Genomic DNA, 23,500 nt, shown 5'->3' with positions numbered 1-23,500 from the left:
TGTTATTCCTTTGACAGTACCTGAATCTTATTTAATAGCCCAACATGTAGTCTAAGTGTTTTCTATGTCATTGAAAAGCAAGTGTATTGTGCTGATTGAGAGTACCATTAAATAAATGTCAATTAGGTAAAGTTGGTTGATAGTATTTTTAAAATCTTTTGCATTTGGGTTTTTTCCAGATTCTTATCCATCCAAAAAGTCCTAAGTATCTTTAGGCTCTACTAATTTCTTTTTATCTCTGCAAAGTCTCTTCATCTGTCAGGCCTACACCTTCATCCATCCATATCCATACCCACACCATGCACCGGATCCAAGAATGCAAAGTCATGCAGCAATCTGTTTACCTATCAAGGGCTTATTTTTATCAGGAATTCAGTTCCCTGCTTCTACCACTTTTTTTTTTTTTTTGCCACATGGCATGTGGGATCTTAGTTCCCTGACCAGGGATCAGACATGTGCCCCCTACAGTGGAAGCGTGGAGTACTAACCACTGGACTGCCAGGGAACTCCCTACTACCACTCCTAGATAGTCCCATAGGAAAGTATGATTTTTACCTTGTCCAGGTTTTCTTGCTATCATGGGAATGAACACCTTTCATATTCTATATTCAAATTGCCTGAGAGTTGAAATTCTGTGATTGTTTTAACAACCTCCTTCCCACCTCCCACTACATCCTCATACTAAATGCATGGCAATGATTGGATTCATTAGCTGTTTTAAAGACTCTTCAAGTGACAAGTAGACAGGGTATAAATGGATGAATGAATGAATGCAGGGTATAAATGAATGATATTGCAGCAGGTAGGATAACTCAAGTTTATTTGTAAAATATATCCCGTTCTGTCAAATACTGATAAGAAAAGAAGGGTGCAGCTAGAACATATTGAGACTTGATAATATATTTTCATTTACAGTGCTTTAGTTATTTAAACTCTAGAAATTCCATGTGAATTATCTTGTGTTGTATTCCATTTGCTATCCAAATCTATTTGGTTCACGAGTTAAAATACTAAGGAATACTATGCTAACTAAATCAATTTGATTTCCAAGTTTCAGAAAGTGAGTAGCAAGTTTGAATAAGGATTTATTAGAAATGTTTTGTTCCAAAATTCAGATTGTGACAAACATTTATCTCCTTTCAATAGATTACTAGATTTGATTTGCTAATTTTTAACATTGCATATTTTCATAACTGATTTTGGGCATATTATCTTTTTGTGTTCTCCTAGTAAGTTTTATCTTTAGGATTATGACAGATTCATAAAAACAGGTAACTTGCTACCTCAGTCTATGTCCAGGAAGAGTTCCTAAAACATTTCATAGTCTCATCTATAAATATATCTAATTTGGTGTCTCTAGTGTAGCTGTGTGACATTGTTTTTTAAATTTACTTTATTTTGGGCTTCCCTGGTGGCGCAGTGGTTGCGCGTCCGCCTGCCGATGCGGGGGAACCGGGTTCGCGCCCCGGTCTGGGAGGATCCCCCATGCCGCGGAGCGGCTGGGCCCGTGAGCCATGGCCAATGAGCCTGCGCGTCCAGAGCCTGTGCTCTGCAACGGGAGAGGCCACAGCAGAGGGAGGCCCGCATACCACAAAAAAAGAAAAAAAAAAAAATTTACTTTATTTTTATTTTTGGCTGTGCCTTGAGGCTTGCGGGATCTTAGTTCCCCAACCAGGGATTGAACCCTGGCCCCCAGCAGTGGAAGCGCAGAATCCTAACCAGTGGACCACCAGGGAATTCCCATGACATTTATTTTTTTGGTTTAATTTTAAAATGTTCCTTTTGGAAAGGAGTCTGTTAAGATTTTACACTTCTTCTCTAGTCAATTCTGATATCAAGTCAATCCAATTTCTTTATAAAAATCAGACACTTTGTCCAGATTTTCAGATATATTATAAAAATGTCTATAGTACTAACTTTTAAATTTTTTGAGCTAAAATTCATATACCGTAATATTCACCCCCCTTTTAAAGTATACCGTTCAGTGGTTTTTAGTATATTCACAAAGTTGTACACCACCACTAATCCCAGAACATTTTAATCACCCAGAAAGATAGTGTCCTTTTAAATTTAAATATGTAGTCATTTCAATGTCTCATTCACAGTGCTGTTCATTCATCATCTGTACTCCCCCACCTGAATCACTAGTTTGTCTACTTTTTTTCAGTCAAATAAATTTTCTGTTTTAGATTTTTTACTTGTTTCTGCCATTTATTTCTGCATTTTATAACTAATAATGCCTTTCTCTACCCGATTTAGATATATTTTTGCTTGTTTTATCTCCCTGGGTTCTATATTGATTTTATTTATTAATGATCTTTCTAGTATTTTATTTTTTATTTTTTTTACTTTTATTTGCATTTATTTTTTCCGGCATTTATTCCCAGGCCATAAGTTTTTGTTTCTTCAGTTTCTTCTGGCATATCTTTTTCTTCTGGGCAACCTCCTCTTCTGATTTAGGAACAATCTGTTCTTTTTCAGTAAGGATCACCTCAATGTGGCAGGGAGAGCTCATGTATGGGTTGATCTGACCATGAGCTCTGTAAGTCCTGCGCCGCATATTGGGGGGCTTTGTTCACCTGGATGTGCTCAATGACCAGAGAATCTACATCTAAGCCCTTAAGTTCAGCATTACTCTCTGCATTTTTGAGCATGTGCAGTAAAAATTCAGCACTCTTTTTGGGCCACCGACCCTGCATCCAGCCCCAGTGTTAGGCCTGGGCACACCTACCACCTCCACCTTTGTAATGACGGAATAGCACACATTGCTTCTTTAAAGTGACATCCTTCAGATGCTTGGTGGCTTTTCGGATATGCATACCCTTAATGGCCTGGGAAGTTTCACGAGTGTTTTTAGAGTGAACACAAAGATTTGAACCTCTTGACTTGCATGATTTTGTGGTGTTTTCTGGGCCAAGTGAATAGCGAACCATTTTTAGAGGTCATCTCAGGCCGCTTCCCGGAAAAGTCTAGTATTTTAATGTATGCAGGCATACTGGGTTATAAAACTTCCAATACAACTTTGGCTGCCACTCACAGGTTTGTTTTTTTTAAAATATTTATTTATTTATTTTGGCTGGGCCAGGTCTTAGCTGTGGCACACAGGATCTTTGTTGCGGCATGCGAGATCTTTAGTTGCAGCACGCAGACTCTTAGTTGTGGCATGTGGACTCTTAGTTGCAGCATGCATGTGGGATCTAGTTCCCCGAACAGGAATTGAACCCTGGGCCCCTGCATTGGGAGCATGGAGTCTTACCCACTGGACCACCAGGGAAGTCCCACAGGGTTTTCAATTGTGTTCTCATATTCATTCATGTTTAAATAATGTGTATATTAAGTTTTTAGTTCCTTAACCCATGTTAATCAAGAGGGGACACTAAATTAATATTCAGATATTTGCTGGCCATCCTTTTGTTACTGTCTCCCCCATTCTGGTCAAATAATGTGCCCTGTATATTTTCTTTTTTGGGAACTAATTATTAGGAAAAATATTCTTATCTCTTCCTGCTTATTTGACTATGCTTTCAACTACCCATCATTGTATCCACAGGGTATTAGTCTTGGTGCAGCATAGAAAATAAAGTCTGAACGCAAACATTTTTTTTCCCTTTTGAAATTTCATGCAGAATAATGAGTGATTGGAAAAGCTTTCCTATGTTCATTACACTCATTTCTCTTTTTTCATTATTAATTCTTGGATTTAGACAAAAGTATACAACATGGTTAAAATCCTTTCCACAAATAATAATGATGATAATTATGAAAATGGGTGTATCAATGATAATAGTGGAAAACTTTTACTAAACATTTACTACATGATAGGAAAAGTTCTAAACACTTTATTAACCCATTGAATCCTCACAACAAACCAATACATAGAACATGATTATATTTACTAATACATAAAAAATAAAATGTCACTAACATATACAAGTAAAAAGTTAAAAAAACCTGGAAGCATAAATAATACTGGTAACAGTAGTTAATTACCTTTCTAGTATGAGCTTACGGTTAGGGTTGATGAAAAGGAACAAAACAGTTTATAAAGGAGAAAATATGGATAATTTCAGCAACTAAAATAGATGTTTTAAAAGGAAAAAACCAAGCATCCAAAGATAAATTTTGGGTCATATTAGTCAGGGAAGATTTTGTAACTGAAAACAATTAGATGCAACCATAACATGAATAATAAATAAGGTCATTTAAAAAAGTCATTAAGTACATCGATAAAGATAAAAATCTATATTTACTGAAATGGCAATCATATTTTGTAACATTATAAAAGCCAACACATGTGTACCAGGTGAAGGTGCAACATGTGTACCATGACTACATTTTCTTTAAAAACCAATTCTGGTAGGATTTGCTCTACCAACTTGAGAGTCATCATCTATAGTTCGTATGATTACAATTAATCTTGGCTTTTTTAATTTCTAGTTTCCTGATATTCTGTTTTATAATAAAAAATATAAATTTGTGAAATGAAACAAAAAGACTAACAGTGACTTCAAAAAATGGTTATATTGTAATTAATTCTACAAGGAATTACAAAATACAAGATCACACAATTTAAACAGTGTGATGTTGGTATAAGCACAAATATATATATCAGAGAAGAAAGCATAGCCTTGAGACTCAAGCAAATATAAACAGTAATATAATCTATCTCCAAGAAGGTAGAACAAAATAATAGGAAAGGAAAAAATTGTTGAACTGCCGTTAGTACAAGATGGGGTGGGGGAAGTAAGGGGGAGGGACAGGCAAATATCAATTTAGAATCCAAATTCATAACTTAGAGTAAAATATATTTGGATTAAAAAGAAATATAAAATAAAATTAAGAAACAAAAAATAGTGAAAGAGGGTAACTATCACACATGAATTTTTGTTGTTGTTGTTTAAAATATCAGGAAGGTGACAAGAGCTTTAGTTTTTATTATTCATCAGTATGAATTCCTTGATGACGAATGAGATCTGAGCCACTACTAAATGCCTTTCCACATTCCTTACAGTTATAGGGCTTTTCACCAGTATGAATTCTAAGGTGTCGAGTAAGGTTTGAGCATTTATTAAAGGCCTTTCCACATTCATTACATTCATATGGTTTTTCATCTGTATGAATTCTCTGATGTTGAAAAAGCTGTGAGTTCTGAGTAAAGGCCTTCCCACATTCAAGACATTCAAAAGGTTTCTCACCAGCATGAATTCTCTGATGCTGACGAAGTTGTGAGCTCTGAGTAAAAGCCTTCCCACATTCCTTACAATCATAGGGTTTCTCCCCAGTGTGAATTCTCTGATGATTAGTAAGTGCTGAGCCACTACTAAAGGCTTTGCCACATTCTTTGCACTCATAGGGTTTCTCACCTGTATGAATTCTCTGATGCTGTACAAGCTTTGAGCTCTGAGTAAAAGCTTTGCCACATTCCTTACATTCATAGGGTTTCTCACCTGTATGAATTCTCACATGTTGAAAAAGTTGTGAGCTCTTAGTAAAGGCTTTTCCACATACTTTACATTCATACGGTTTTTCACCAGTGTGAATTCTCTGATGGTCAATAAGATTTGAGCAATAACTAAAGGCCTTCCCGCATTCCTTACATTCATAGGGTTTCTTACCGGTATGAATTCTCTGATGTTGAGAAAGGTATGAGCTACAGCTGAAGGCCTTTCCACATTCTTTACATTCAAAGGGTTTTTCACCAGTATGAATTTTCAGATGTCGAGTAACATGTGAGCCACAACTAAAGAATTTCCCACACTCCTTACATTCATAAGATTTTTCGCCAATATGAATTCTCTGATGTTGAAGAAATTGTGAATTCTGACTAAAGATCTTTCCACATTTCTTACATTCATATGGTTTCTCTTCACTGTTAATTATTTGATGTAGAGTAAAGAATGTCTGTTGAATAGATGTGGGCATGTATTCATGAGTGAATATTTCTTGGCTGAAATGCCCATTTTGATATCCCACTTGTTTTTCAAAGTGGTTTCTATATTCCAAAACATCTCTAAAACTGGAGTATTCAAGGCCATGCTTTGTAAGTCCCATCATCTCCCTCTGGCATGATTCTATTTCATAAACTTCCTTCTTTAGCGATAATAACTTGGTTTCACACATTGATTCCAGATCTGAAAGAAAATAAAATGGTAAATATTCTTCCCTCACCTCATTTGTGAAAAGTTAAACTTTTATAATAGAAATGGAAAAATTAAAGTGAAAATAATATCTGGTAGTGAATGACATAGAGTTCTCAAATATATCTGTTTAATCTGAAAAATGGAGAAGAAATGCACAAAATTAAGGAGATATAATGCAGGAAGCAGCAGGAGGAGACTATGGAAATAGGAAACCACAATGATTCTCAAATACTGATGTGGATCAGAATCATCTGGAAAAGTTGATAAACATACAATGCTTGGGTGTATTAAAAGATGACTAGTTATATATACATCTCTATAAGCTTGTATGTATGTGTATGTAAGAAACAGAGTACATCATCATACTATATATATTACAAAAAGTGGACAATTTGTTACCTCCATTAAAGGTCAACTGAGAGGAATAAATGCATATAGGGGGAGATTCTTGGGCTCTGTGGTATAATAAAGTATAAATTTGATCTTTGTCCCCAGTTCCTAACACAGAGCTTCAAAAACCCTTTGAATTTCCTGAGTGATAGCAGTGTTTTCATTATGCTAATGAGGTGACTCATGGTGGACCCCTAGATAGTTTTAGGATGGGGAATGGTCACTGGAAAGACCCAGCATATGATTAGAGGGTTGGGACTTTCAGCTGCTTGACCTCTGGGGTGGAGAGAGAGGCTACAGATTGAGTGGCCAATGCCTTAATCAATCATGCCAATGTAATTAAGCCCTAATAAAAACTCTGGACACCAAAGCTCAATGGAGATTTCTAGTTGGTGAACACACTGAGGCACTTCACCAGGAGGGTGACACACTTTGACTTCACAGGGAGAGGGTATGCAACCTCTGCCTCCAGAAGCCTACCCTAACTCATCTGATATGTATCCTTTACAGTAAAACTGCAATTGTAAGTATAGAGCTTTCCTAAGTTCTGTGAGGCATTCTAGCAAAGCCCGCAGGGGGCCATGGAAATCCCGAATTTATAGCCAGTTGGTCAGAAGTGTGGGTGGTCTGAGGAACCCCTGAGACTTGCAGCTGGTGTCAGAAGTGAGGGCAGTCTGTGTAAGACTGGCTGTTAACCTGTGGGGTCTAAGCTGGGTAGTTAGTGTCAGAATTAAACTGCAGTACACCCAGTTGGGGATAAAACAGAATAGGGTCCATAATAAAGGGCATACTAGATGCAATTTAAAAGTGATTACAGAGGGTCAGCCAGGTGAGGGAACAGCCTAAGATAAGTCAATGAACTGATTTGATGTGAGTGGCAGATAGGGAAGACTCAGAGCATGCTATGTGCTGGGGATTCAGTGAAAATACTGTTTGCCTTGGAATTCTGTGATGCTGATCTCGGGACAAGGGAGAGACTTGCTCATGTACCACTGCAGTGACTGAGAGGGGAGACTGCTGAAGTTTAAGGCAGACAGAGAGAAACAAGACACAGTGCAACAGCAAAGGAAACAATAAACAAAATGAAAAGACAACCTATGGAATGGGTGAAAATATTTGCAAACAATGCCACCAACAAGGGTTTAATTTCCAAAATATACAAATAGCTCATACAGCTCAATATCAAAAAATCAACCCAATCGAGACTTCCCTGGTTGTCCAGTGGCTAAGACTCTGTGCTCCCAATGTAAGGGGCCTGAATTCGATCCCTGGTCAGGGAACTAGATCCCACATGCTGCAACTAAGAGTTCTCATGCAGCAATGAAGATCCCACATGCTGCAACTAAGACCCTGTGCAGCCAAATAAATAAATAAATATTTTTTTAAAAAATCAACCCAATCAAAAAATGGGCAGAAGATCTAAATAGACATTTCTCCAAAGAAGACATTCAGGGGACTTCCCTGGTGGCGCAGTGGTTAAGAATCCACCTGCCAATGCAGGGGACACGGGTTTGATTCCTGGTCCAGGAAGATCCCACATGCCGTGGAGCAACTAAGCCAGTGCTCCACAACTACTGAGCCTGTGCTCTAGAGCTTGCAAGCCACAACTACTAAGCCTGTGTGCTACAAGTACTGAAGCCCGCACACCCTAGAGTCCACATGCCACAACTACTGAGCCCATTAGCTGCAACTACTGAAGCCCACACGCCCTAGGGCCCGTGTGCTGCAACAAACTGAGCCCACGTGCTACAACTACTGAAGCCGTGCACCTAGAGCTCTTGCTCTGCAACAAGAGAAGCCACTGAAATGAGAAGCCCGTGCACCTCAATGAAGAGTAGCCCCCCACTTGCCATAACTAGAGAGCAAGCCCATACACAGCAGTGAAGACCCAACGCAGCCAAAAAAAAACCAAAGAAGACACTCAGATGGCCAAAAGGCACATGAAAAGATGCTCGACATTGCTAATCATCAGGGAAATGCAAATCAAAACCACAATAAGATATTACCTCACAACCGTCAGAATGGCCATCATCCAAAAGTCTACAAATAATAAATACTAGAGAGGGTATGGAGAAAGGGAACCCTTACACACTACTGGTGGGAATGTAAATTGGTACAGCCACTATGGAAAATAGTATGGTGGTTCCTTAAAAAACTAAAAATAGAGTTACCATGCGATCCAGCAATCCCACTCCAGGCATATATCCAGAAAATATGAAAACTATAATTTGAAAAGATACATGCACCCCAATGTTCATAACAGCACTATTTACAATAGCCAAGACATAGAAGCAACCTAAATGTCCATTGACAGATGAATGGATAAAGATGTGGTACATATATATACACACACATACATACATACATACATACACACACACACAATGGAATATTACTCAGCCATAAAAAAGAATGAAACAATGCCATTTGCAGCAACATGGATGGACCTAGAGATTATCATACTAAGTGAAGTAAGCTAGACAAATACCGTATGATATCACTTATACATGGAATCTAAAAAAATGATACAAATGAACTTATTTACGAAACAGAAACAGACTCACAGACCTAGAAAACAAACTTATGGTTACCAAAGAGGAAATATGGGGGGAGGGAATAAATGAGAAGTTTGGGATTAGCAGATACAAACTACTATACCTAAAATAAACAACAAGGTCCTACTGTATAGCACAGGGAACTATATTCAATATCTTACAATAAACTATAATGAAAAAGAATCTGAAAAAAATATATATGTATAACTGAATCACTCTGTTGTATACCAGAAACTAACACAACATTGTAAATCAACTATACTTCAATTAAAAAAAAGAACAATATAAGGGAAAAATAATTCTCAGGAGTTTCATACAAGGATTGTAAAAAATAATAAGACACAGTGCAATATACTACCATGGAAAGATGACAGGAGTCAGAAGCAGATTGATGAGAGCTGAGTCCCAACACTGAGAGTTACTTACTATAGGTTCCTAGGCAACTATTTAATCTTTCTAGTCCCCATTTCACCTGTAAAAGGGAGATAATCCTTAATTCATGATTACTAAGAGCATGAGGAAAAGTGTAAGTGAATGTCTTTGAGTAAAGTGTTCAGTATTTGATAACTATTATTATAAAGGAATTTCTTACCCAAAATGGAGATTTTAGGCAAATTAAACAGTGTGAAGATGTCAAAATGGAGCCTATTAGAACATCTCAAGCCAGAAACAGGGAATTCATTTCAGCATGTTCTTTTTCCTCCTACCTCCATAGGATCTTTCAGCAACTTTCATCTAGTTAAGCTCTTCAGTAGCTTTTCTATCTCCACTGCCAATACCCTATTCCAAACCAGAATCATCTGTTACTCAGACCACTCAAGAAGCCTCCTAACCCAGATCCCCACCAAGTTCTCACAGTCTTTAACCTCTTCAGGCACGAAAATGACATTTGGCCTGGCCTTCCACTGCCCCAAATCCAAACTCCTCATAACCACTGGCAAAGGCTGAATAATGTGGTTCCTACTGGTCTCTCCAATCTCGACTCACACTCCACGCATGCTTGTTCTTGGGCCCCAACAACGCTGGCTTTCTTTCAGTTCTTCAAACACACCAAGTTTTCCCCTCCTAGAAGGGCCTTCACAGGGGTTCTTCCCTCTGCCTGGAGTCTTCTTCTTTATTAACACAGTAAACAGTAAGACCTAGCAGTGAGCCTAATACTATAGTAATTCTGAAATAGTGATAAGCATAAATGGTATTTCAATATGTCTACAGCAACAATAAAATGATATGAAAATATCTGTGACTTCCATTCATGTCAAAGTCACAGGAACTACTAACACTACTACGGTTTGTTGCATATACCATAACAGGAAGAAATGCTAAATTTCAATTAGAGGATACTAAATATAAAGATGCATTCTTTTCTTTTCATCCAAGTTCATGAACTCCCTCAATTCTATCCAAAGGAATCCAAATCATTGGCCAGCAGCTATAAGGAAGACTAGTACTTGGAGGGGAGGGGCAGTGCAGATACCTGCAGACACGCGCCCACGCGCACGCACACTCACATATACTATTTTGGGAGTGGTAACAGAAAACATTTAGATGAGTCCAAGAGGAAGAAAAGCTAGCAAGGAACTGAATCTAAAATATGGGTAAAAGACTTTTCTTTGTGGGGGATGTGAAGCGCACCTTCTACTTGAAATTAAGAGGGGGAGCGGAGAAGAGTAGTAGAAAGAGCAGTAAGTGAGGGAAGGAATGAAACAGGTCATTTGTAAACTCGCGCTAAAAAGACTTAGTTTTTCCCACAGGCCTACGGTTTTGATGGGAGCTTCCAAGATAACATCTCAAAGGTGCTGTTTCTTCACTGATCAACTGAGTTATTGCCTGTAGTGCCCTGCTTCTGTCCAATCATTTCTCACTCACCTGAACACAGGCCTCTTGTCAGCTCTCTGCCAATCATCCAGGGCTCTTTCCCCTGTTCCAATAAGGAGATAACTTGAGGCTTAGGAATGTAAAGTCCTGCTCACAAGAAAAGATATGGAACATGGTTATGCTGTGGGTAAATCAGATCCAGAAGTAAGATCCAGTCCCTTGATGATCAAGGAAGAGATCACTACAGGAACAGTCAAACAAAGAAGATGAAGCTCAGCCACAGCCAATTGGAGCTGCCCATTTCCCACTCTTCCTTTTCATTTCAGTTCAAACCATTTACTTGGGAACAGGGAGCAGAAATTCAGCTGGTAGCTCGAAAAGCAGCTGAGAAATTCACTGTGGAAGAAACAGACATTCCAGAGAACTCAAAATTACTGGGATAGATGCCCTTACCCACTGACACCAGATTGCTATAGTTCTCCAACATCACATCTCTGTATAAGTCCCTCTGAGCAGGGTCCAGGAATTCCCACTCCTCTTGAGAGAAGTCTATAGACACATCACTGAACATCACTGATCCCTGAAACAACAGACACGTGTATTATTTGTGTAACAAAAAGAAATATTTCAGAGACTACTGTGCTTATATTTGGGAGTAAAGCAAAGAGCAATTAAATTGGTGTCACTAAGAACCAGAATCTTTAGATCCTAGAAATAGGTGCAAGAGTTGTCAGTTTATTTTGTATTAAAAAAATATTCGTCACTCAATCCATAGAAAAGGCCTAGAAACAATAATTAACCCAGTAGCAATGAGTATCCCTAGTGTCTAGATTGTAGTCTCTAAGTATCGTATTCAAATAAAAGTAACCAAAGTTGGGAAGGAGACAATTTCAGAATTGAGTCAAATGCACAGGATGAGTCTGAACATTCTGTTGTATCAGAAAATAAGAGAACTATCAAAAACTACTAGAATCACGTTAAAAGGACTCAGGAACCTACTTGAAAAGCCTCCCATTGGCCAAAGACAGCATAATCTGAGGATCAAATGTAATGGACTGATGAGATCAAAAATGTTTAAATCCATGAGCTCATAATAATATTGAACAAAAAATTACTAGCCATCTTTGTAGGATTCTAAAAAACCAACTCATTATTTTAAAAACTGGTAAATAAGGGGTAAGAATCAAACATTCTTTCCCATACAAACTGTCCTTTAGGGTAACCAAACAGCTGATGAGACGTTTTACTTTACAGATAGTACTCTACCTAATCTATGAAGAAGGAATGACAGAATTTAGATATCATTTTGCAACCTCTAATGAATTAATAAATCTAGACAATAATCATCACTGGTGGCTAACATTACAAAAGGAAAGAGAACCAGAAATAATATGCCCCCTAACGGAATCACACATCACCACCTAGGAAATATTCCTGACAAAAAAAATCCCAACTGAATCTGATCACGTTTCTAGACCTAACTACTGTCTCTCAGGAAACACTTAAATGATACCAGAGAAGAAATCAGCAAAATCCAAACAGTGGACAAATGAATCTGTTTTTCTTTCCCAACAACAACAAAAACTGCACAGAAAGAAAAGAGATGGAAGGGGCACCTACAAAGTAAGAGACTGGAGAGACATATCAACCAATTGCAATGCACAGTCCTTCTCTGGATTCTAATTCAAATAAATGATTTTAAAAGTAGACAGTTATGAAAATTTGAACACTGACTGGATATTGATATTAACAAATGATTTTTAACTTTTTCGGATGCAATAATGGCATACTGTTGTTGTTGTTGTTGTTGTTTTAAATAAACCTTGGGCTTCCCTGGTGGCGCAGTGGTTGAGAGTCTGCCTGTCGATGCAGGGGACACGGGTTCGTGCCCCGGTCCTGGAAGATCCCACATGCCGCAGAGCGGCTAGGCCCGTGAGCCATGGCCGCTGAGTCTGCGCGTCCGGAGCCTGTGCTCCGCAATGGGAGAGGCCACAACAGTGAGAGGCCCACGTACCACAAAAATAAATAAATAAATAAACAAACAAATAAACCTTATCCTTGAGAGATACATACCAATTTGAATTTGCTTCAAAAAAATCCTGTGTGTGGGAGTGAGGTTAAGGGAGTGTGCATGGAAGAAACAAGTAGAGGTATGGATGAAACAAGATTGACTGTGAGTTGATAATAATTGAAACTTAATGGTGAGCATATGGTAGTTCACAAGACTACTTTTCTGTGTCTGGAATTTATTATAACAAAGCTTTCTAAAGAAGGTTCTTCTGAGACCTCTGATCTCAACAATTTATGAAGTGGCTGAACTCACTATAATCATCCATCATCCTTATCCTTATTTCTGAGATAAAGAAAATTGGTGATTCATTTGGAAATTCCTCATGACTCACACTTCCTGTTCAAAGTTAAATTGGACTTCTTCATGGATACCCTAAAAGAGTCACAGAGATCTGCCTGTATCAGCTACCAACCCAACAATCCTCCAAGCCCCATAAACCAGGAGACCTTGTAACACTCTAACATTTGGAGCTACCAATACCACCTCCCATCCTATTTTACTGGAGAATACTGATCTATAGAGATAATCTTGGCTTTTCCATGTTTGTCTCAGCTAAGCAACTCATACGTCCACCTCGTCAAATCACTGCCCAGACAGGACAAGTTTATTCTACAAATCTACTCCTGTTTCCTTTAAGAAAATGCATTTCTTCTCCATCATAGTCCCTGGGAGAGGGCTGAGAAGAGATGCTCAATTATTTACTGAATGAAAATATTAAAACGGAGTCAAAAGAAGAGGAGCACTTAGGAATGATAATAGGATTATCTGACTAGAATGAGAGGAAATAGGGACCAGGACCTGAAAGAACCCTCATAGCCAGAAATGTCAGGAGAAAGAAAGCAAACGCTCACATGCCCTTTAAAAAAAAAAATTTTTTTTTTCTTAGAAAGAACTGAATGTCAGGAAGTTAAGAAAGAGCATCATCTAACTCACCTGGGCCATGGCTTTCAGCATTACAGGAGATGATCACTCCTCCTTGGGGCTGTTCTCCTGGAAAAGGATAGTGTTCTGAGAAGGCAGGCCTGGGGAAGTAAAGAAATGCTCTAGAAACAACTCTGGCTTTACAGCTTTCAGACTCTCTAGGCAAAACTACCTCTACTTCCCTTGGTCTTAGGATATAACTCTAGTGAGTGGGAGTATGGAATAAATCCCCCTCCTATCTCAGCTCCAGAAACCCCAGGCTTTAGCTGCAGTAAGATGGATCCTGGCTAGCCGATCCAAAGAAACACAGACTCATATTGCCCCTCCTTCACCCAAGCAACCCAGGTTCCTGCCTCAGCCAGTGATTCAGGCAAGACCTTGCCCCATCTCAGTGCTGTTGTTGCTCTGAACCCAAGACAGCGCTGCTATGACCTGCCCTGAGCAGATCCCTCCTCTGCAGCCCTCGTCCCCAAGCCAGACTCACCTAAATGGTGCTTTTGGCCAGGAACACAGTTCAATCTAATTAGGACTAAAGACTTCCCTACTCAAGTCTCATTTCCCAAACCTGAGAAAGTCAAATTCCCCCTACCACACCCCTGCACCCATACCCACACTGAGGCACTCCTCATCCTTATGTTCTAGCTCTGATTTGTTAAAAAACAAAACAAACAAACAAAAAACCTTGCTTATGTGTTTTACCCACACAAAACAGTCAAAATGTCAACTTTTCTAGCTCTGAGGTAAGATCTTTCTTACCTATACATATTTATATAAATTTCTCTTTTTAATTTTAATGATTTCATTTGTTACATTTAAATCTTTAATCAATTATTATTTTATTTTGGTATAAAATTATTTGGTAAAAGACAATGGAATAAGATTATCAATTATAATTTTATTTTAGTATAAGAAATGAGTTAAGAATCTTACTTCATTCCCCCCAGAGAGGGCTACTACCCTGGTGTACCTAAAACACATGTGAATAATATTTCATAAGACTTAAAATGCACCATTATTTTATATGCCACTAAGAAAGAAAGAAAATATTTAAGACATAACCTGATTTCAGGTATGTTGAAATGAGAAAAAAAAGTGAGCCTTAGAATAGATGACTATGGAATATATTTTCTCTACTGATTTAAATGCTAACCTTATCATAGATGATACATGTTTGGATTTATTTGTGATTCTATTTTGATTCAGTGACCTCTTTATTATTTTGCCAGTACCACATTCTCTATATAATTTTAAAATATGTTTTAATGTCTTAATAAAAGCCCCCTCCACTACATACCAATTAGAATGGCCAAAATCCAGAACACTTATAACACCAAATGCTGGCCAGGATGTGGAGCAACAGGAACTCTCATTCATTGCTGGTGAGAATGCAAAATGGTACAGCCACTTTGGAAGACAGTTTGGCAGCTTCTTACAAAATCAAACATACTCTTACCATATGGAGTTGAGAATACCTAGTGGGATGGAGAAAAAGTTCAGGAAAAGGAAAGAGAAGCAATCATCAAAGCTATCTCACTGCAAACTCCTAGCTCAAGGAGTCAGAAGGTTAAACTTTTTCTTTAAAGTTTATGGTATTGATTAGTTCAGTGAAATGGACACATTATTATCTAACGCTGACTGAAAACCTTATCCATGAGCAAGAAATCAAATGGCCCACAGAGAAGCTTGATAGTAGAAGTTATGGGAAAGAAAAAATCAATTGTTTTCTAGTTGTTTCCTATGGAGTACTGCTTTTCTAATAGATTTAGGGAAAAAAAATGTTAAATAATACTGTTGATAGTGCCTCCTCCCTGATTTTACTATGAAGTCTTCTAGTATTTCACTATTAGGCATTAGGTTAGTTTTTTGTTTTAACTTTTTAATACAGAAATTTCCAAACATACATAAAAGTAGAATTTAAGGGCTTCCCTGGTGGCGCAGTGGTTGCGTGTCCGCCTGCCGATGCAGGGGAACCGGGTTCGCGCCCCGGTCTGGGAGGATCCCACATGCCGCGGAGCGGCTGGGCCCGTGAGCCATGGCCGCTGGGCCTGCGCGTCCGGCGCCTGTGCTCCGCAAAGGGAGAGGCCACAACAGTGAGAGGCCCGCGTACCGCAAAAAAAAAAAAAAAAAAAAAAAAAGTAGAATTTAAATACTATAAAAAACCTTCCATGTACCCACTAACTGGCTTCAACAATTATAAAGTCACAGACAATATTGTTTTATCCACTAATCCACTAATTTTGTGTGTGTGTGTGTGTGTGTGTGTGTGTGTGGTACGTGGGCCTCTCACTGTTGTGGCCTCTCCTGTTGCGGAGCACAGGCTCCGGACACACAGGCTCAGTGGCCATGGCTCACGGACCCAGCCGTTCCGCGGCATGTGGGATCCTCCCGGACCGGGGCACGAACCCGCGTCCCCTGCATCGGCAGGCGGACTCACGACCACTGCGCCACCAGGGAAGCCCCTAATCCACTAATTTTTATTGAGATATACCTCACACACCATGTAAGTTACTCATTTAAAGTATATAATTCAATGTTTTTTAGTATATCACCACAATCCAATTTTAGAACATTTTCATCTCCCCTAAAAGAAACCCCATTAAGAGTCAATCCCAGGAATTCCCTGGTGGCGCAGTAGTTAAGAATTCACCTGCCAATGCAGAAGGACATGGTTTCGATCCCATGTGATGGGACAAGGAATGATGTATCAGAACATCATTCCTTTCTATTGGCAAATAATATTCCACTGTGTAGATAGATCACATTTTGTTTATCCATTCATTATTTGATAGGATTTGAATTGTTTCCATTTTTTGGTTACTGTGAATGGCTATGAACATTCATGTACAAGTTTTCATGTGAACGTTTTCAATTCTCTTGGGTATATTCCTAGAGGTAGAACTGCTGGGTCATATGGTAACTCTAACTTTTTTAAGAACTACCAAATTCTTGGGCTTTCCTGGTGGCGCAGTGGTTGAGAGTCCACCTGCTGATGCAGGGGACACGGGTTCATGCCCCGGTCCGGGAAGATCCCACATGCCGCAGAGCGGCTGGGCCCGTGGGCCATGGCCGCTGAGCCTGCGTGTCCGGAGCCTGTGCTCCGCAACGGGAGAGGCCACAGCCGTGAGAGGCCCGCATGCCGCAAAAAAAGAACTACCAAATTCTTTTCTAAAGTGTTTGCCCTATTTTACATCCCACCAGCAATGTCTCCAAATCCTCACCAACACTTCTTATTGTCTGTCTTTTTTATCATAGCCGTCCTAGTAGGTATGAAGTGGTATCTCATTGTGATTTTGATTTACATTTTCCTTATGACTAATAATGTTGAGTAAAGTTAGTTTTTAAGAACCCAATTCTTTAGAATGCTTTTCTAATGTAATTTCCATTGCAGTTCATTACTTTCCCAAGGGCATTCCACTCATGGTGGAATAGATAATAACTCTATTTCCTAGTAAGGAAAAGAAATTGATGGTGGCATAAACATTCTGAGCGGCTAATGGGAAAGGGGAATCAGCACATCTTTGCATGGTTTGGGCAAGGAGAATGGATTGGGGAAGAAATTAAGACAGAAAGGGCTTAGGGCCAACAAAACTGGAGAGACTGATGCTCATCGATTTTCTCTTGAGTAAACTCTAGTTAACTTTTTCATCTGCACTACCCAAATTACTTTAATTCAGAATAAGTCTGCTCAAAACACCAAGTGCTTATCTTGCAAAAACACTATCTGTATTCTAACTTTCCAACTCTTACACCTGCTCATTTTTAGGTTAATAGAGTCATAAAGAAAGTTAATAGCCTTATGAAGTCATAGGATCACCACTGGAGTATTCAATCACTGTATAATGAAGCTAATATTTAATAGCTTCAGGTACTTGTCATGCCCACAGTCCCTTTCCTGAGGAAGGAGGCACCCACCTCAGTGTAAAATTTCTTTTGTCTTGTTTTATCACTTTAAAAAAAAGCATTTTTTGCTTGTTATTCCATAATATATGTTTATTGTAGAAATGTCTCAAATTTAATTACCTCCTCAATTAATTGCTACTCCCTTGCCCCCAGTCATCTATCAAAGTATGAGGAAATTTTGAATGTTGAAAAAAAATCACTTAACATAAGAAAATTAGAGAAAAATAATGTGAACACAAAACCTTAAAAACAAAACTTTTGAGCTCTTGCATCACTTAAAGTAGCCCAACAGTGGCAGCACTGTTGCCCAACAAACTCTCAGGTATAAGAGAGATCTCCTGTTTTTGGTCTTTTATTCATTTCCAAGAAGGAAAGAAGAAAAGTGAAGATGAGAGAAAAAATAAAAAAGAAAGAAGGAAAGAAAAGAGGGTTCCTGGATAATAGCTGACTGCATGTTGTAGAACAGAAAAAATTTTTCTGGTGGGGGGGTTAGATCTGGAACCTTCTGCTGTTGTCAAAAGGTAAGGCTATTTTCAGAAATATCAGGTGTTGTGCTAAAAGGACGCCTTTTAAGAGTCTCCTAAAAGGGTCTTTCATTGGCCAAGTAATGAAAATTTATGCAATAACATATATGATACTTCTCCTGCCACTCCTCCTTGTACTATGATGGAGTCTATGACAACTATCAGTTAATTGATACATTGGAATATGTTGTTAAATCCATAATAACATGTGAGAGAAAAACTGTTATAAAGTCCACAAAAGAAAAAGGTGAATAAAAATAGGATTTTTTAAAAAACTATTTATAATTAGTGAGTGATTACCTTTGTGGGGTTTTTTTTATCATCCTATTGCTTATATTTCTGGTAAAAGGTGCTTGTTTCCATCTGCATAGTCTGAAAAGTATAAATGTAGCATATTTCGAGAAAGCCAGTTAGCTCCAGAAAAAGGAAAAACTGTACCAATATCAGGAAGGACCCATCATACCTGCGGCCTCACACAATAACCCAAGATAGAAAAGGTATTCCACAGTTAATGCGCACCAGTGGATACACACAAAACCAAATAGAAATGGGGTAAAATAAAATGATAAATAAGCTGAATGTCCCAAATGAGAGCTCACTGCATACTCAATCCATTATCACCTAGGAAATGAACATTTTATTAACAATATTAAACCTTTAATAATTATGTAGTGATATTAATTAGGAAGATTTAAGTTTTTTTAAAAAACACCACTACGACTTCCCTGGTGGCGCAGTGGTTAAGAATCCGCCTGCCAAAGCACGGGGCATGGGTTTGAGCCCTGGTCTGGGAAGATCCCACATGCCGCGGATCACCTAAGCCTGTGCGCTAACAATACTGAGGCTGTGCTCTAGAGCCCACCAGCCACAACTACTAAGCCCACGGGCCACAACTACTGAAGCCCATGCACCTAGAGCCCGTGCTCCGCAACAAGAGAAGCCACTGCAATGAGAAGCCCACACACCGCAACAAAGAGTAGCCCCTGCTTGCCACAACTAGAGAAAAGCCCACGCGCAGCAACGAAGAGCCAATGCAGCCAAAAATAAATAAATAATTTTAAAAAAAGAAACTGAGTTACAAAATTAAAAATCTATACTAAAAACAGAAATCAACATGTCTGATGAAGTTGAAAAGGTATTCAGCTTAATGATCACCAGCTCAGGTTCTAATGCTCTTATACTGTACAACCTAGTCCCAGGTACTGACCAAAAACAGGGAGCTCAGCTTTAAATCTATCCCGTAGTGGTTTTTTGACTCATATCTAATTTGGTAATTTGTGTCTTATCTCCCCTTTTTCTTTAAGTTTTTATAGAGGTTTATCAATTTTTATTGATTCCCCAAAATAAACTTTTGGAGTTATTAATTTTCTCAATTATATATTTACTTTATATTTCAATATACATAAATTTATATTGAGCTCTTATTCTTATTATTTCCTATTTTTTTTGCTTTCTTTGGGTTTAATTTAGTATTAAGTTTTATTTCCTTAACTTCTTGAGATGGAAACATAGATCATTAATTTTTCAACATTCTTCTTTACTAGCGTATGCATTTACAGCTATATATTTTCTTTAGGTTTAGCTTTAGAAACACCCCACATTTTGATGTTATATTTATATGTTATATTCATTATCTTTCAGTTCAAAATATTTTTAATTTCCATTGCAATTTCTTCTTTGATTCACCAGTTATTTATAAATACAATTGCTTAAATCCCAAACATTGGGATATTTCTAAATATCATTCTGTTATTGACTTCTGCTGAATTCCACTGTGGTCAGAAAATATACAGTATTATTTCAATCCTTTGAAAGTTATTGAGATTCCTTTTATGGTCCAGCACCTGATCAATTTGGATAAATGTCTCATATGCATCTGAAAAGGATATATACTGTAGTTGTAAGGTACACTGTTCTACATATATCATTTAAGTCAAGTTTGTCAATCACACTGCCCAAATATTATATAGCTTTACTCAGTTTCTATTGATTGTCCTACCAGCTATTGAAACAAGTGCTAAAAATCCCCCACTATGATTGTGATTTGTCTACTGCTTCTTTTACTTCTGTCAAATATACTTGAAGTCATTTTATGAAGGTCTATGTATTTAGAACGGTAATATCTTACTAGTAGTCTAAGCTTTTTATTATGAACTATTGTTCTTTATCTCTAGTAAATCTTCTTCTCCCACAGTCTAATTCTCGTACAATGAGAGTGAGTCAGGAGTGTAACAACTATTTAGAAAAACTGTCAGTATATATTAAAGCTGAATATTTGCATAACCTATGCCACAGAAATTTCACTCCTAGGGATACACCCAACAGAAATGCATTCATATGTGCACAAAAAGACATGTGCAAGAATGTTCATAGTAGCCTTGCTCATAATAGGCCCAATCTGAAAACAGCTTAAATACCAATAGATAATGGAAAGGATAAATAAATTGTGGTATGTTCATACAATGGAATTTTAAGCAACAACAATAATAAATGACCTATACTACATGAAGCAACATGGATGAGTCTCACATATTCATACTACATAATATTATTAAATAGTACATTCATATTACATGTAAAATGTAATGATGAATAAAAAGAAGTCAAGCACAAAAGAGTGGATATTGTGTGATTCTACTTATATAAAATTCAAGAACAGGTAAAATTAATCTATGGCTATAGAAAACAGAATAATTGTTATCTTCAGGAGAGGTGGATAGTGAGTGGATGGAACAAGAATCGGGCTTCTAGAATGCTGGTAATGTTCTACTTCCTGATCTGATTTGAGCTCTGGTTAAACGAATATGCTCATTTTCTAAAATTCATCAAGTTATATACTTTCATTTCTGTACTTTTTGGAATGTATGTTATACTTTTAAAACCACGTGATATATCAGAAGATTCATCAAAAATTAAAATATCAACTGGCCAAGTATTAGAATACAGGATGACTACGCTTATAATCTGCCGGCAAGAATTTAACTGGTACAGCCATATTGAAAATCAGTCTGGCATTATCTAGGAAATTTGAAAATACACACGTATCTTATGGCCCAGCAATTCCATTGGTATGTTTGTACCCTAGGAAAGCATGCATATGTGCACCAGGGTACTTATAAAGCAAAAAGGAAACCCCAGCGCACCTTGCATTTGGCTTGGTCAACAGCCATTCCTCCTTCTCCTCTGGGGACCTCTCTGAGAAAAGCAGAGCTGAGGAAGGAGAAAGGAATCATGAAATGCCAGGCCCTTCTTGTGGCTCAGACTGATCAGATCAGATGTTATCCTGGACCCACACCTGCCACCCATGGAGAGGAAGGATGGAGAGAGGTCAGAGGAGTCTAGGCTGTCCTGAGCATTCCTGGTTTCAGAAGGGGAAAAGTCTGCTGCCCACGACCAAAATCTGTCCTGACCTAACACATCAACCACTGGGACATACACACTGTTAGCCTGGCACAATTACAGGCACCCTCCAACCGCACACTCAGTGCCACAAAAAGTTACATGATCACACTCACACATCCTCACACAGTCAGACATCAGTACACTTAGTACTGCTAACATTCATAAAACCACAATCACACGCAGCCCTCAGATAACACAGCCATAGCAACATAATCACAGATTCTCAGCACTCCCCACCGCCCCAACACACACAGTGATACAAAGTTGTATGGACACACACAATCTCAGTCCCACTACGGAGGCACAGTCACACCTACACACACAGAGCCGCACACTTTCACAGTCACACCACAACGAGGATATCCACAGTCACACGTGCACACAGAGCTCCGCGCGCATGGTCAGTCACAGTGACACACCCACCACAGGGATATACAATAACACGCGCACACAGCGCGCACAGTCACCTAAGGTCACAATCGCACACATGGAATCCCACACTTCACCCTCCCCCAGTCTTATCAAATCATACAGGCCAGAGACTCCGGACCCGCCTGGACCGTCCCTTCAGACCACCAGGGGTGCACCTCCGGAACCTAGTCGAGCCCCCAGGACCTAGGCTGCTCACCTTGCACTTCCTCTTCCCCGGAGGCCTAGGGTTCCGCAGGCGAGTGAAGGGTCAGCCCTATACCCGCCAGGGTGTCTGGGAAATGTAGTCCGGAGCCAGATCCGCTCGAATTTTCGGATTTTCTGCACAGCCTGGGCCAAGCCACACTTCTCCCCTCTCGGAATTGCTGCCAGGAGGCTGGAGATCCAGATACAGTACACCGGAGACAAGCTTCCTCCTAGGGCCGGGCCAATCTCAGGGAGCCATAAATTCCCTGAGAAATAGAATAATGTCGCTGGATTCGCGCCGGAAGTTGATTGGAGCCGCAAGAGCTTCTGGGAAATGTAGTCTAGAGCTGGAATGGGTGAGGCGCCCGCCCACGTAGAAGATTGTCTTGGTTGGCGGCTTGCACAGAGCTTGCCTCAGTGAAGGACAGAGTGGCGGCCAGGACTATTCCAAGAGTTGTAGCTCACTCTGAGAATATTCCGAACTGACTAACTAAGGCGTCATTTTTGCCTTCCTCCGTGGATTACCGTGGTGTGGGACCTATGCTGATCGGGGAGAGGTAACCTAGGGGTCTCAGACCCGAACCGCCGCACCAGGGAAACTGAAGGAGAGTAATCAGACAGCCTGGAATGGGGCTGATGGGGACGGGTTATCAGGAGAGTCCAGCAGTGTGTTTGCTGGGGATGGTAGTGTTGACTCTGATGATGGCCCCACTGTGTTAAGTCCATTGGTGAAATTGGATGAGTTACCTCATTTTCTTCATCTGGAAAACAGTGATACTTCAGGGTGCATGTTCTGGTACCATCAGTTTTATTTGCCTTTTGGAGAAGCAAACCAATTCGTCTGACACAGTTTCAAATTTGTGTTTTATAAATCATATCTCTGTTCCTTGTATGGCTGTGGATCCCACACCCTTCCATGCCTTAGGGATCTTGTTTTCATAGGTACCGTTTGTCTTCCAAGAAAACGCAGAAGGCTGCAAATAAGAAAAGAGTTTATTTGGTGGGGTGTTAGGAATTGCACTTCGGGAGACAGATTTGGGTAAAACCGAAAGAGTGTTCCAGAAGAGAAAGAGTCAGGGGCTTATGAAGGCCAACCCCACAAAGTTATTAAAGTTGTCTGGAAGGAATTATGATTAACTCTGACTGCAGGAAAGGAAATATTTGTCC

General features: G+C 39.1%; 1 protein-coding gene and 1 pseudogene across 1 annotated transcript in view; both read right to left on the bottom strand.

Annotated features, from left to right (window-relative positions):
- Positions 1-22,564, bottom strand: part of ZNF383 (zinc finger protein 383) — an 86,572-nt gene extending 64,008 nt beyond the window's left edge. The window contains exons 1-8 of the mRNA XM_055079105.1: positions 22,347-22,564; positions 21,460-21,526; positions 18,617-18,688; positions 15,187-15,364; positions 13,905-13,993; positions 11,354-11,480; positions 10,952-11,047; positions 4,986-6,131 (exon numbers count right to left, since the gene is read on the bottom strand). Coding sequence (XP_054935080.1) covers positions 4,986-6,131; positions 10,952-11,047; positions 11,354-11,480; positions 13,905-13,925 — 1,390 coding nt within the window. The 5' untranslated portion in view covers positions 13,926-13,993; positions 15,187-15,364; positions 18,617-18,688; positions 21,460-21,526; positions 22,347-22,564. The remainder of the gene's footprint in view (positions 1-4,985; positions 6,132-10,951; positions 11,048-11,353; positions 11,481-13,904; positions 13,994-15,186; positions 15,365-18,616; positions 18,689-21,459; positions 21,527-22,346) is intronic.
- On the bottom strand, positions 2,378-2,933 carry LOC112067234 (60S ribosomal protein L17-like; annotated as a pseudogene).
- Positions 22,565-23,500: the final 936 nt, after the last annotated feature.

This window comes from Physeter macrocephalus, chromosome 17, assembly GCF_002837175.3.
Source record: "Physeter macrocephalus isolate SW-GA chromosome 17, ASM283717v5, whole genome shotgun sequence".
In the NCBI taxonomy this organism is placed as follows: Eukaryota; Metazoa; Chordata; class Mammalia; order Artiodactyla; family Physeteridae; genus Physeter; species Physeter macrocephalus.
Note: the sequence above shows the minus strand (reverse complement) of the source record. Positions and strands in the feature narration are given on the sequence as shown.